General features: G+C 45.1%; 2 protein-coding genes across 2 annotated transcripts; both read right to left on the reverse strand.

Annotated features, from left to right (window-relative positions):
• Positions 1 to 207: 207 nt before the first annotated feature.
• V1513DRAFT_453287 (uncharacterized protein) lies at positions 208 to 911 on the reverse strand (the record flags this gene model as incomplete). Its single annotated transcript, XM_066899228.1, has 3 exons — positions 828 to 911; positions 572 to 680; positions 208 to 461 (listed from the first exon to the last, which is right to left on the reverse strand). Coding segments are annotated over exons 2-3 (256 nt in total), but the record flags the coding sequence as incomplete, so codon positions are not given.
• Positions 912 to 1,070: 159 nt separating this feature from the next.
• V1513DRAFT_264604 (OPT oligopeptide transporter protein-domain-containing protein) lies at positions 1,071 to 3,948 on the reverse strand. The gene is made up of 2 exons (XM_066894529.1): positions 3,842 to 3,948; positions 1,071 to 3,791 (listed from the first exon to the last, which is right to left on the reverse strand). Exon 2 carries the CDS (start codon positions 3,786 to 3,788, stop codon positions 1,188 to 1,190), a length of 2,601 nt encoding a protein of 866 aa, XP_066750889.1. The 5' UTR covers positions 3,789 to 3,791; positions 3,842 to 3,948; the 3' UTR covers positions 1,071 to 1,187.
• Positions 3,949 to 13,409: the final 9,461 nt, after the last annotated feature.

A 13,409-nucleotide genomic window follows, 5' to 3' on the forward strand; every position in this document is an offset into this window, starting at 1 on the left:
GCGGCTAAACAAGATATTGCGTTAAACATCTACTACCACCACAGAATACAAATTGAAATTTTGGAAATGTGGATATACACGCCTCTCTATATATCTTTAAATACTAAAGGTTCTATGACGTTCAATAGAGAGCGAGCAAGTCAAATTGAACCTTGGCCCATCGGGTCTATCGTTCCATCGTCGCAAATGCATGTAATATGCTGTGCAATTACGGCCCGTTTCTGTAAGTCAAGGTCTCCGCCCTGTGCGCAATTCGCCACGGACATATCATTTTCGATTACAAAGGTCGACGTGAGTGTTGTCTTTACCTTCAGAGAATGAGCAGCAGCATCAAATTTATGGTTGTCATGCTGCTCCAGAAACCAAGACAAGGCTTCAATAAATTCGTCATGAGTCTCATAGCACTCGTCGTGGTCATAGCCAGCGCGTTTTGATCCTCTTGTTTGGTTCGTCGCTGCTCTCTGGCAACAAGTAGTTAATACGTGAACGTGGATTCAGATCTAGGAACCACCAAACTCAACAACACACTCACATTTTCACGACATTTTTACAGCTCCTGAGAGATGGACCATTGAAGTTCTTGCAAAGTCTCACAACGAACCCAGGTGCGACAAGGCGTACACTTCCGACAGTACTTCGAGTTCTTAAAAACGAATTCACTTTGGTCCACTTTCATCTAGCTAGAACACAAGGTCAGAACGGATACAATAGTATACAAGACGAAGTAATTATTATTCGTCGTACTGTACAAAAGAACGTGATTGAACTAGGCAGTAAAGGTGTAAAAAAATAAAAAGAAATTAAAAAACGACGACGCGTACACATACAATTCTAGCAGGAAGTAAACAATCAGGGCAAGCGTTAGAATGACGCGTCCACGAATCATCTCGACCGCATCAATGTGATTTGAGTTTCCAAGCTAGAGCAAACCGGGAATGCCTGCTGCAAGATTCGGGCACGGATAAGTATACTTCTACAAATAGTTAGGGCAAGGGTTCTCCCTCCTATTCCTTGCCGATTGTACCGAAATAAGGTAAAATAGTTACAGGATGAGAGTCACGTGCGCTTTGAGGCGATACTATGCGATATTGCTAACTAATACCACTACATGACCGAACAATGATCCCGACAAAAAGTTTCTATCAATAATTCCTGTTCTCCGCAACACGCAACCTCTCAATTCTTATCTATTCCCACGTACTAGGTCCAAAATGGGAACCTGTAGGAAGAGTATATAATGCGGCAGTCCTTGCACCATCAATTCCAGCACTAGAAACTGTGTTTCCCCACCAATTGAAACTAGTCTTAGTTACCTGCAGCGAGGCGAAGATGAGGATCCCCCCAAAAGCGACGCCAGCCGTGAGTGCGGACGTGAGAACGTAGTTATACTTTGACCACCAAGCCAGATATCTGCGTCGGATATAGTACATAAAAATGAATGAGAGCTCAATTCCAGGTGTGTAGTAAGACAGGTTGTATGAATTCCCGAACCAAGTCATACCTGATAGAACGAGAATCGGGTTGACATGCTTCAAATATTTGTAAAAATATTTTCTGGCATAGTGGCACGGGACGGCGGCGAGAACACCGATAAGGAAGGCCCACTTCAGGAATGGATAAAGAGTGTTGAAAACTCTGTTAGGTCCAACAACGCCCCACACCAATGTTGCAGTATATAAAGAACGAGGAAATGTGCAAACAAATTTGTCTGCTTGTGTCGGACTGCACAAATCTGGAATGGACTTGATAAGCACGTCCAGTGCTCCGATCGTAGAAAATGTCTGAATCAACGTTGCCAGCATTTGACATCTGAACATTGCTCTCGGTGGAATCTTGGAGTAATGAGCAAGTTTCTGATCGCCTATAAAACTTTCTGCCTCAGCATCAACGTTCCAGCCATAGACACGGCAAATCATATTCGCGATAGCATGACCCGGAACCATATATCCGGCAAGAATTATGCCCATATCACTGAATCCAAGCTGAAATCCGGTGACCGAGTAAATCACTGCACTGGGAATAACAAGCAGCACGCATACAGCGATAATAACAATAATTGACCATGAAGGAGTTTCGGCTGGCCAACACTGGACAGCAATGATACCGAACGCTAGAGATATCAAGAGTATACCCAGATACCACCAATCTGGGACTTCTGGATATTTAGCCATTAGTCTAGACATAGGATCATTTTGCATCTCGTAGTTGGACACTTTTCGGTCTCTGAGGCTCTTCCAAAAGCCTTTCACTGCCAGCTTGATCTGTGACCACTCTGTGAGGCAGACGTAGATGAACGACAAGGTAAGCAAAGTGAATTGCGCGCCATAGTATACCAAATAACCCAAGGAAATAAAAGGCGGTGAGTATGCTTTATACTTCTCCACATCAAGCTCAAGCTTATCGTTGACAATCCGAGACGCATTGAATGCAGATCCTTTGTTGTTCCAGGTCGCATTGGAATTGATAGGAAGATACCCCGTCCACTTATAATTCTTCCAATAAAGAGCAAGTATGAGAAAACCAGCGGATAACATGCCAATGTATCTGTTACACGCTGAGAAAAACGGTACTGAAAGAGGATTGGAATAGTTCATAACGGCCCAATCCCATGTCGTCCAAGGATTGAACCCAAGGCCCAAGCTAGAACCTGTCACAATAGCCAGCACCTTGTGCTGAGGTGCAATCCATGTCATCCAGTTGAATGTGCTAAGACCTGTGAATGCATATCCCGGAAGGAAAAAGTACAGCAAACTCGCGCCAAGGCAGATGAAAAAGAACTTGTATTTAGAGATCGTCCATCCATTAATATTTCGGCCAGTTTCAGGCAACAATAAGGTGCGATTGAGCATAAGAGTTGGCAAAAGAGAGGGCCAGACAGCTTTGCTGGGATAGACAACCCATCTTCTCAATATACCGGCAAGACCAAATCCCATAAACTGTGTGGAAAAGTTTAATAAGAATATGAAGCCAAATGTCACCCAGGCCTGATTGAAGAATAATTTCAGCTTCATTGTGAGGACATAGCTCATAAAGTTCGTAGAACCGGATCCCACATTAACCATGAGGGTTGCAAGCATCTGTTCCTTGAAGTTCCAAGGACCCGGGTTGAGCGAATGTCGAACTCCAAACAGGGTTATACCTTTGTCCGGCAAAACTTTCTCTAATATTTTTCCACATGGATAAAGTAAAATTTGGAGAGTCGTGGAGCGAAGCTTGAGCGACGGTTGACGGAAATTAAAAAGCTCGTTGATAAATGAACCGATTGCCACCCAAATAATACCCAGGAAGTAGGCCCGAATAGTTTCCACAGGCATACTTGGGTCGTCTGTCGGATCGCAAATTGCCCGTACTTCCGGGTATGGCGAATGGAATTTAATCAAAGTTGCCTCCAACAAAACGTCAAGAATGTACGATTCGTGATCTGTGCCATATGCTTCCTCTCCCTTCAACATAATCTCTATAGTGCGAAGGGTCTCTGAAGGAAAATTTGGGTCGTCCGAATGATAATCGGCGGCTTCTTCGAGGACATGCAAAGCTTCATCAACGCTCAATGTGCTCATCATATCAAACAAGTAGTCCGTTTGGGAACCAAATTCCAAAAGATCCGCAAGGTCTTTTCTCATGCCACCTTTAAGCCGTTGCATGGCCTTCTCCCGGAGATTTGGCATGTCAACCACTTCCTGGACGCTAACAATGCCAACTTTTTCCTTTGAAACTTCATTGGATATGACAACTGCATTGGGATCATGAACTTGCCCTGCCACATATTCACGAGCTTCGTCTTTCATATTCTAAGATACCTGTTAATGGTTACTTATCAAATAATTACAATGTCACTCACCTTGGTTAGGTATTGCACCGATTGATAGCAACTATTAGTATTGTCTGTTGATGCTTCTCATCCGTGATTTGCCCAGCGACAATTAGAAAGAGCTGCGAAACTGGTGAGTGTGCAAGTTAAATATATTGCTCACTCAGTGATACGAGTTGCTCAATGATAAGAAATATCAAAAGTCTTGACGTTTCAGACCATTGTCATCGTTATCTCGTCCTATATACATGTATGCGATACACTCATTTTTTTCTATTTCAGAAGAAATATGTGCATATGGACTCTTATCTTTGAGTACTTGTACTTGCATGTTTTCGTGGCAAGATATGTATGCGATGCCAAGAAATTGGTTAGCCAATATAACGACATATTTGCGTCGTTAACCTTATCCCCCATGTTTCCTGTCAATACATAATCTTGTACTATAGATAAACGTAAAGGCGATATATGGCGCCTGGGCGCATCTGCAAAGCCCGTCGGATAAGATAAAGGAGAGACTTCAGTGCACAGGCCCCCGCACTATTTGTGGTGTCGAATTTAAAGTGGGATCGTAGCGTCGGGCAACGTGGCTGCGCTGTGGGGGTGCACCTGCCGTGCCATCCCGCCTACAACATAGTAGTCGTCCTTCCTCGAATATGCGATGAAGTTTTTAAAGCAGATTTAATTCGAAAATATCATGGTTATATTGAAGTTATAACAGAACTATGAAGAGATATAGCGTTTATTGTAGTGGCTGCGATAGCTATCGGTTATTTTTACCAATTTTGCAGATATGTTATGTCGAAGCTGCGTATTCCAAGGAAGTTCAGGGTGCCAAGATTGTGACAGCATTTCAATGTAAATTTCCATAATTCATGTATCATCTGTAACAGAAAGATCGTGAGCTCATCAATTTGATTTGCCGAGTTATCTGCGCAAGGATGAAAGTTATCTCTGTGTTCGAATCTTGGCATCGGACACTTTAGTGCGAGCAGCAAGTGGGACCAGACGCGCCACTTGCTGGAGAACTAAATCCTGGACTACGAATATCCAAATTTGCGGTACAACCCTCGTCATGTCCATGAATTTTATGTAGAGCGATACGGAGCGCGTGCATCGAATGTGCGTTTCGAAAGTAATGAGCCACAACAGTGGTTAGCGAGCTGCAACAATTTTTCCTCATCATTTTATACATCTGCTAGAACAGAAATAGAATCCACCAAAATAGATATCAGAAAATGGTATTTACCAATGGAGAACTTCGTCAATAATAGAAATAACAGAAAAGAAAACAAAGAAAGTTGTAAAAAGGTACTATCTTAATATACCGAAATCCACGAAACCTGCATAAGCTTCAGCGCTTGTGATGTCAGCTCCGAAGATGTTGCGGCAGACAGCACAGCTTCAGGGACAGTCATGAGTGGCTGGTAGCGGCGCAATCCTGCCTTGTTCCTGACAGATGATAAGATAAACTTGCCTTTCACTCACGGCGCGACATATTGATGAACATCTGCATCTCTGCGACACCTTATCGCCTGACCCGAACGTAAAGTCAATCTCTGCAACGTGCATAGACAGACCATGGCTGTCGCCGCTCACGACAGAGAATCTCTGGCAACACCGCAACTAACCGTATCCGTCCAGCGCAGCCTAAGGTAACTGGTAAGCATTGTGGTGTATTAGGATTTGACTATATCCTCTCTGACTCAAAACATCAAGCTCGTTAGCCCGTGCGGGTCCATCACCACGTGGCCAATGTGCTAATCCAACGTGCCGTGTGCGTGGAACCGTAGCTAGACCCAGCCTTGTCCGCCAAAAAAAATATTATGAGTTGCAGAAGTTTGTCTGCAAGCATTGCAATTGGCCGTATATTAAACAATTGATAGTATATTTCGTGGGCCACAAGATCAGCAGTTGCTCCTGACCGACCCAGAAACAAAACCCCCAATGTGGGTCAGCTGATTACAGCCAGAATTAATTCTGAGGCGGCTGCAGCGACGACAGCGCACCATAATTCAAGAAAGAAAGTAAAGTCGCGCACGGATCAGAGGCAGATTACCATGACTCTAATCGCTTGCGGTGCAAGTCCCTTGACGCAGAGCTCGGGCCGACCGGCTTATGCATTCTCCTTGCAAAGCCCGGAAATCGCCCTTATCAGTTATGTAACAGATTACGCCAGCCAATCGGCGAGCAGTCTAATTTGGAATCAGTTGTCAGCAGATTGAGGACGAAGTGTACTAAAAATTTAAAATTAGCGAAGTTGGCACTGACATTTCCCCAGGCCACCATGATTATGCCATACTTAGCAATCTTAGCTTATCTTGTGACAGACCATCTTGGGGCGGCTTGATGTTTCAAGGTACAATCTATGCATGGCTGACCATCCGGTTCATTGCGTCACCATGAAGCTGATGACGACTTGCACTAGAAGCTATCGCATTATGATTACTACACGAACTAATCGCAGCTTATACAGATACTAGCGTTTAGTATCTTAATATTAGATACTAATAATGGAAAATCGGTTCTTCGTACTATATACAGATGTTACATAAAAATTATCGTAAAACATGAACCCTGACTTTCTTACCCACGACAACTCGATTGCGCCAACGCGTGCCGATAATTTTCAGATCGGCGTAGCCTGGGGACCAAGTGGCAGAGTCTCTACCAACGCCAGCATTGCTAGCCTGCTGTGATTCGGAGGAAAGGCACACTCTGTGGCCGGGCCAGCCACGGCCGTAGCCAAGTGTTGAGACTGCGACAAGGAACTCTGTCTGAGATAACACGGTTGTGGGCAAACACCATTGGCACGAGACCTCAGAGTCGGCACCAGCCCATGATTGGGTAAGCCATTACCCGAACAGACAAAGGAGGATTTCAACAAGTTCGAGGGTTTGGTCGCAGAATTCAATAGGCATCGGGCAATCCTGACAAGCCAGGCACGGACTTGTGCGAGACTCGACAGTTGAAGCAGAGGCCCGCGATTCAGTCTATCATGGTGCATCTGGGCTGGCGCTGTGATCAATTCTAAGGACGCACTGTAAACTCTGCCCAACATGCGAGCGGTGGCACTTCACGTCGACGCAACACATGTGGGCACGGCAGATGAAAGGCGTCTCCCTTTGTCGGCTTATGCCCCAACGTCCTCTGCTGAACCGGAGCCAATGCAACTGGATAGCAACATTGGGCCTGGAAATATTCGAGAAAAGGAGTAAGACGGACATTTCCGACTTTGGAAGATTTTCAATATTCACTTGAGAGCCGGCGAGTCGATCTTCAGCAGGGCCTTCTTCGTCGATTCCATCGTTCACTGTCAGATTGTCCGGCCCGTTGCGGTGCGTTCAATACGGTCCATTTTTCCGACTAACATAGATAGAGGCAGTCAGTTTTACGATAAGGATCTGGTTGTTCTTGAGAGCGAAAAGATAGAGAATCTTAGTATAATATACTATTTGACGCAGAGCAGGTGGAATGGTCTCGTTGTATCTGTCTGCTCCGGCTCGTGGCGTTATAGATATGCACATGCCAAAGATTCTAACCAAAAGAACACTGAAAAAATCGCTAACCTCCTCTGGTAACAGGCATGAAACTGTTCGCATCGGACAAATAACTAGCGATGGCTAGTGTGGCGATCCTTCCATCCATTCAACGAGGGTGTTCCGTGGAATGGACGTGGACGCTAAGGAACAACTTCGCGATGGAATAATACCTATTATATTGGCCTCAATGCGATTACGCGAAGGGTCTAGCATTCCATCGCAAGATGAGAACAATCTCTCCACATCTCACTCATAGACGCAACGGCGAGAAAGTCGAGCGCCATTTGAGTTATCCGGGGAGAAAGATGCACTTCTCGTGCCAATATGCTAACGAATCGACAACATCGTAAGTCTAGGTGTAAACGTTGCCACTCCTCGTATTCGTCTATTGTAGTGCACGGCTGTTGAGAATGCAGTGGTTCCTGGCAACTCTCTTCACGTTTTTGTTGAATTTCGAATGGAAGACTTTGCGCCCTATGACATCTAGCTGCACGCTGCGCACAGAAGAGACTCTAAGACGTGTATTCTGAGTCCCATAGTTCCTGAACGAGCGTCTTTGCTGTTAAAGGTTGGCTGGCCCGCCAATTGCCTAATGAACAGGCGCCTCAGCTAACTTCTCGTAATATTCATTCAGCTTCTTCATAACCTTAATCTTTAGTTCCATAACTCAATAATTTCAACGGAAGATTAATGCTGATTTTGAAATGTTCAGAATCAAGGTGGAGCCCAGCCATTACCTTCCAATGCCCGAAGCGGGTGAGGAGCATATGCGGAGACCGCGTCCCAACATAGTGCCGTATGCTACTGAGTAGCCACTCTTACGGTCCCTAAATAGTCCGTCGCCTTCGAGGACAAGGAGCACATCTTCAATTTCGGTCCGACGTCATGATATAGTTGAGTCAGAATCCAGTCCTTCTCCGTGATTTCACTCTCGCCGCGAAGGTAAAGGGGCATATCCTCCTTCGGGTTAGATTGCTTTCGAATCAAAGCGTCCCATTCAGCTCGTTGGTTAGCCCACATGCCTCAACAGAAGACAACGGCGTAGCATGTATAACTGAGAATGCCAACGCGTCAGGTTATCCATCATAGTATTCTTCGGCCGCTTAGCTTTAATCTTATGGTCCTTCGATATATCGAATGCTCTTCTGCATTCTGGAACAACTGCGTCATGATATCCAATCTATAAATAACGATAACGAGGTTACCGATAGGCCCTTTCCGTCTCCAAACTTCATGGCGAGAGGCATCAATGGTCGAATCGGCGGAAATCCCATCTTCAAGCGAATCTGAGTAGCCAAGCCCAGGGGTATGCCCCAGCCATTTAAATCCCAACCTCTAAGCTCTTGTCCATCCAGTCATCGTTATTTAGGTACAAAAACTGCGCAAATTATCACGTGACATGAATAAAATAAGCTAGGAACTTGCCTAATTAGGTAATTGTTACATAGCTTCCGGCCCAAGATAAAGTTACAACCCCCGGTTCCTAGTTAAAGTTACACCAAAGCTTCACCACTTCCTCTTTAGGCAAAGTGTAATCACTAATGTAACACCTCTTCGTCTTAATATCTTCGTAGCTTCATAAAACATCACCTTAATTAAACTATAAATTACATTACAAATGGAACACCATAAAGCTTGCCCCTTCCACGGCTTGAACCTCTACCGGGCTAGACATCCCTCGACCTCGCCCACGGCCTCTGCCTTGCCCGCGACCTCTGCCTTGCCCGCGACCTCTGCCTTGCCCGCGACCTTTGCCTTGCCCGCGACCTCTGCCTCTACCCCTCCCACGTTCAATTCAGTATGAAGTTGCTGCTCGACAACCTCAAACCCAGACGGCACTCGACGGGTTGACCGATCCCTGGACGACCTCGAGGTCGTATCCTTTCCGGATTTTGGACCCAAAGACGATAATCCACCGGCTGCAGTTCTCCGTGCTCAAGGTACCACTGCGACTTGAAGTGTTCGGGGTCCAGAGAACCCGCCCTCGGGCAGGATAGGCTGAATTGTATGAGCACACGGCATCCTTCTAGTGAAGACACCAGTACAAGGACGAAGAGCGCTAGTTGGAGTTACGTTGCATTGCTTCATATGAGCCAACAGCTTGTCTAGTGCGTATGTAGAAATAATTCCATTACAAGCAGCAAAAAGTTGCCAACTATGACGATGCTGACGTGTATTATTTGCACGTTCGACCTCCACGCTATATTCATGGCACTGATCGTTGAAGATCAGGCTGAATGTGTCCACAACGTCTTTGAGATCGCCACCAGAGTGGTGCAGCTGAGTTTTAGGGAGCTATGAACTGCCTCTCCGCGGGAAGTAACGATCTTGCCAAAGTGAAGCACATTGTTGGTCCAATACTGTACAAATTTCTCCGGAAACAGCACATCCGCCAGGTAACCCATGAGCGGCTGCTTAAATTCATAACGATTTCGGAGTTCAGTCCTGGTCTCGTTGAATGACTCCTGTGTCTGGGCGTTAACAAATGGATACAAAAGTTTTAGGAACTGATCCCATTGTTCACCGACGTGCTGCGTAACCTGATTTCGTGATAAGGGAGTTCGGACAATAAGAGCTTCAGCTCTAAATATCTGCTTGCCATGAAGTTGAGCATTCTTTGTGATATGCCAAAGACAGAGGAGGTGGTTAGTAAAAGGATAAACTGAACTTATTGCCTTCTGTAGGACCTCGTCACCGTCAGTTTAAATTGTAACTGGTGGAAGCAGGCCCAATCGGCCATAAATATTTGCTAGGTGCTCAAATACCCAAAGAATCGAATCCTCCCGTTCGTTGCTAAGAGAGCAACTGCTAACTGTAGAAGTCAGGCCAACGATATTAAAAATGGGAGGCGAAACCGGTTGGTCTTATAGGTGCTATCAATAATGAGAACATGAGAATGCTAGCGAAGCATCTCAATTGATGATTTGTGAATGAAAAGTAGTCGAATAACCCGTTGATTCTCGTCGCGTTTGTTGAAAGAGATATAGTCCGAGTCCTCGTCAAGTTGGAATAGTAAGGCTTTGTATAGGAGACAGCCCATTGAGCTCCTTTCGCTTGATATCGGCCAGAAGATTATGGATATCGTTTCAGCTCCATCCGCCGAAGCATCTCTTCTCCCTAACTTCCATTTCTGATTCCAAAGTCTGTTCAAGGCATTGACGGAGAAGACAGTAGAGGAGTCTTTCGATACTCGTGGTCTCGCGAGAGCAAAGAATTCGACGATATCGTTGAAGTATCGGGTTAACATTAGGGAAGCACTGAAGGAGTGGGAACGGGTAAACCATTCCGTATGTTCCGTTGAAGGCAAGTGTAGATAAATATTTGTATTTTTGGGTATGCATTCATGCACGGGAAGGTTCAAAAATCCGATGACCTTGATTTGTCTAGAAAGTGATATGCCTCATGCTCCTCTTCAACTATGGGTTTTCTTGCATCTACATGGATTGACATCAATTGCGTACATCAATTTGTTTCAAGTCCATGAATACTCACGATCACGCGAAACAGAGAAGCCAAAGCTGTCGGGTATTCCGCAAAGAGGCGTTTCAACAGCGCCGACTTGCCAGTACCTGGCATCGTCAGCATATACAACCGACAAAGAAATACATAAAGCACATGGCAGATGGTCCGGAAATAACAACTGGTCTCAGAGAAGCTTTAAATGAATAAATTAGCTAAGGAAATTCTCCTAGTGCCTTCTGAGATTTCCATTCATGAGAAAGACAGTTTTATAACAAGTATACCTTTGGCGACCATTGTTGCGAAAAAAACGGGAGCTTTGGCAAAGGATACTTGGAGTCTGGCAAAAGAATTTAAATGAGATACTGTGTATGCTGCAAAGTATGAAATATCGCCAGAGTCTTTATGTGGCTGCAGCTCTCTGCAGCGCGAACGACCTCGAAGGCAGCCGTGCGGCTAGAAGTTGCCCGTTTAAGACGAGAGAAACTAGAGCTTCCAGCTGGATCAAGAAGCCCTGAATCCTCAACTGTCTGATATTGATCGGTATTTTAACAGCGCCCGCGTTGAGGCAAATGACATGGAATTGGCTATGGACTGGTGCGGGGTCCATAGAAGGGTTACCCTCGCACGGCTGCGGCTGCCAGGTATTACTTAGCAATTCCAGCCTCTCCAGTCTCAGTTGAGAGATTATTCAATGCGGGGTGGTGGGACGTACTAAGCGTATGGAGATACTCGATGAAGGCTCAAGGCTGAGACTGTGTATATTCTAATGCTACTAGATGATGCATATAAGTTATACAGTTAGCATCTCATTTTATAGATAGCAGAGCGCTCTCCCTGGTGTTTGTGGTACAAGTTAGTTTTTCCTGCAATGTTTGCCACTGAGCGGGACATCGATATATAAAAAATTAACTACTCTGCTACTCAATAAATATGACTTGCGATACCCGAATATTCGTAACAGCCCTAAGTACTATCTGATCCCTTATCCCTAAGGCTGTTGACAGTAATCAATATATTTTAGAATATTAACCTTGAGGACACCATGTGTCTTTATGCCATTGCTGCGCCTCCGTCCGAGCCTCAATGAAAACTTTTATAATCGATAAACAAAGAAGCCAATAAATGAACGCATAAAAAACCCAAAGAAAGCGTACAAGCATACGAGCGGAAGGAAAGCAGCCTGTGTCTGAGGTCCGATGACGATATCTTGCGGAGGCCACTGACCGCTCTGCTGTCGCCGATGCGGCTATGGGCCCGTCAGTAATCCTTGGTGGTACGATGCCCTCAGGACAAGTTCCTGACATGCGAGCCTAAGCCGTCGAACATGGGAGTTGGCCTGTTATGTTGATATTATGGCAATAAACTAGAAAAACAGGTTTGTAACTACTTAATCTAGACTAGAGAGGAATTTTAATGGCATTAATCGACAAAAGCAGATTTACGGCGGATATTCGAAATATGGCGGATTCCTTATTAGGCGGATTGGAATATCGAAAACGAATCAGTCAAGCTTGCAATGACGGATAACGGGTAGCGGATTTGGTCAGATAAGGTGGACATCCGCATTCGAAGCAGCCTTTATACTACGCTAGTCAACTAAAAACAGCGTGGTCCGCTGGCCTTACGGGTCGTATGCACTGCATCCGATAATGCCTCTCTCAGCAATGCTCGAATCACACAATTCGGCGTGTTGGAATTCCATCATCGATGGTAATGAGCTTTGACAAAGGATCCCACTAGCCAATTGCTTCAATGGAATCTTTCTCGAGTTATAGATATACTCATTATTGTAGTATGCTCCATGTTCTTTAACGCCGCCACATGCGACGTAGGTTAGCTGGCGCTAATCATCAGATTCGGTCACATCTGCCCTAGCCTGACTTATTTTATTTGCACATGTATTTGCATCTAACAAAAGTGTCATCTGACGGGTGATGTTTTCTTATTAGTGGTCAAGTGGTAATCGGAAACTCCGAGCAAACTCTCCACAAGTTGGCGTGCCCTTGTTTCTAAACTCTCATTTAGATTGTCGGCGCGCGTATTTCCGTTTCATAGGAAAATTTACTCGCGAACCACCATGACACGCAAGGAATGGACAAGGCATGTCGAGCAATTGAGCATGATGTCCTTCAAGAATCAGAGTATGTTATACTTCTTCCTACTCAGCTGCGCGGTTATGTAATTGTTCTCACAGAAATTTTGCTGGGACAGTATTTTAACACTCATTATTTGTGTTCACATGCCGTTATAAATGTACGCGTTCAATTCAAGTCATAGGGCCCAGACGTTTAATATCGCGGAGCAGATTAACCACTGAAAGCTCGGGCACACGGTCGCATGATGCGTGCAAAGGCATGAGGTAGGTAAACATCGTCATATAGGAACATATAACTGGTCCCTGTTTTGCGATCCAGACTCAAAATAGAGGAGTTGATCGTTGCCGTCTTTGCTGGGCTTATGGATCTATGTTTCATATAGTAGGCGTCATCGGCTAGGCAGTAAGAGAAGTGAATAATTATAAATATGGGGTCGGCTTCTGTGCCAGTGTTCAGGACCAAGTTCCCTATCTTCTTGAAGAAGAATTCTTGGTACAA

The sequence above is a fragment of the Lipomyces chichibuensis genome, assembly GCF_038497645.1.
Source record: "Lipomyces chichibuensis strain CBS 12929 unplaced genomic scaffold V1513scaffold_57, whole genome shotgun sequence".
Lineage (NCBI taxonomy): Eukaryota > Fungi > Ascomycota > Lipomycetes > Lipomycetales > Lipomycetaceae > Lipomyces > Lipomyces chichibuensis.

What these genes read in the sequence shown, in the direction of transcription:
- V1513DRAFT_264604 (XM_066894529.1), bottom strand. Translation starts at nt 3,788, where the DNA reads ATGAAAGACGAAGCTCGTGAATATGTGGCAGGGCAAGTTCATGATCCC.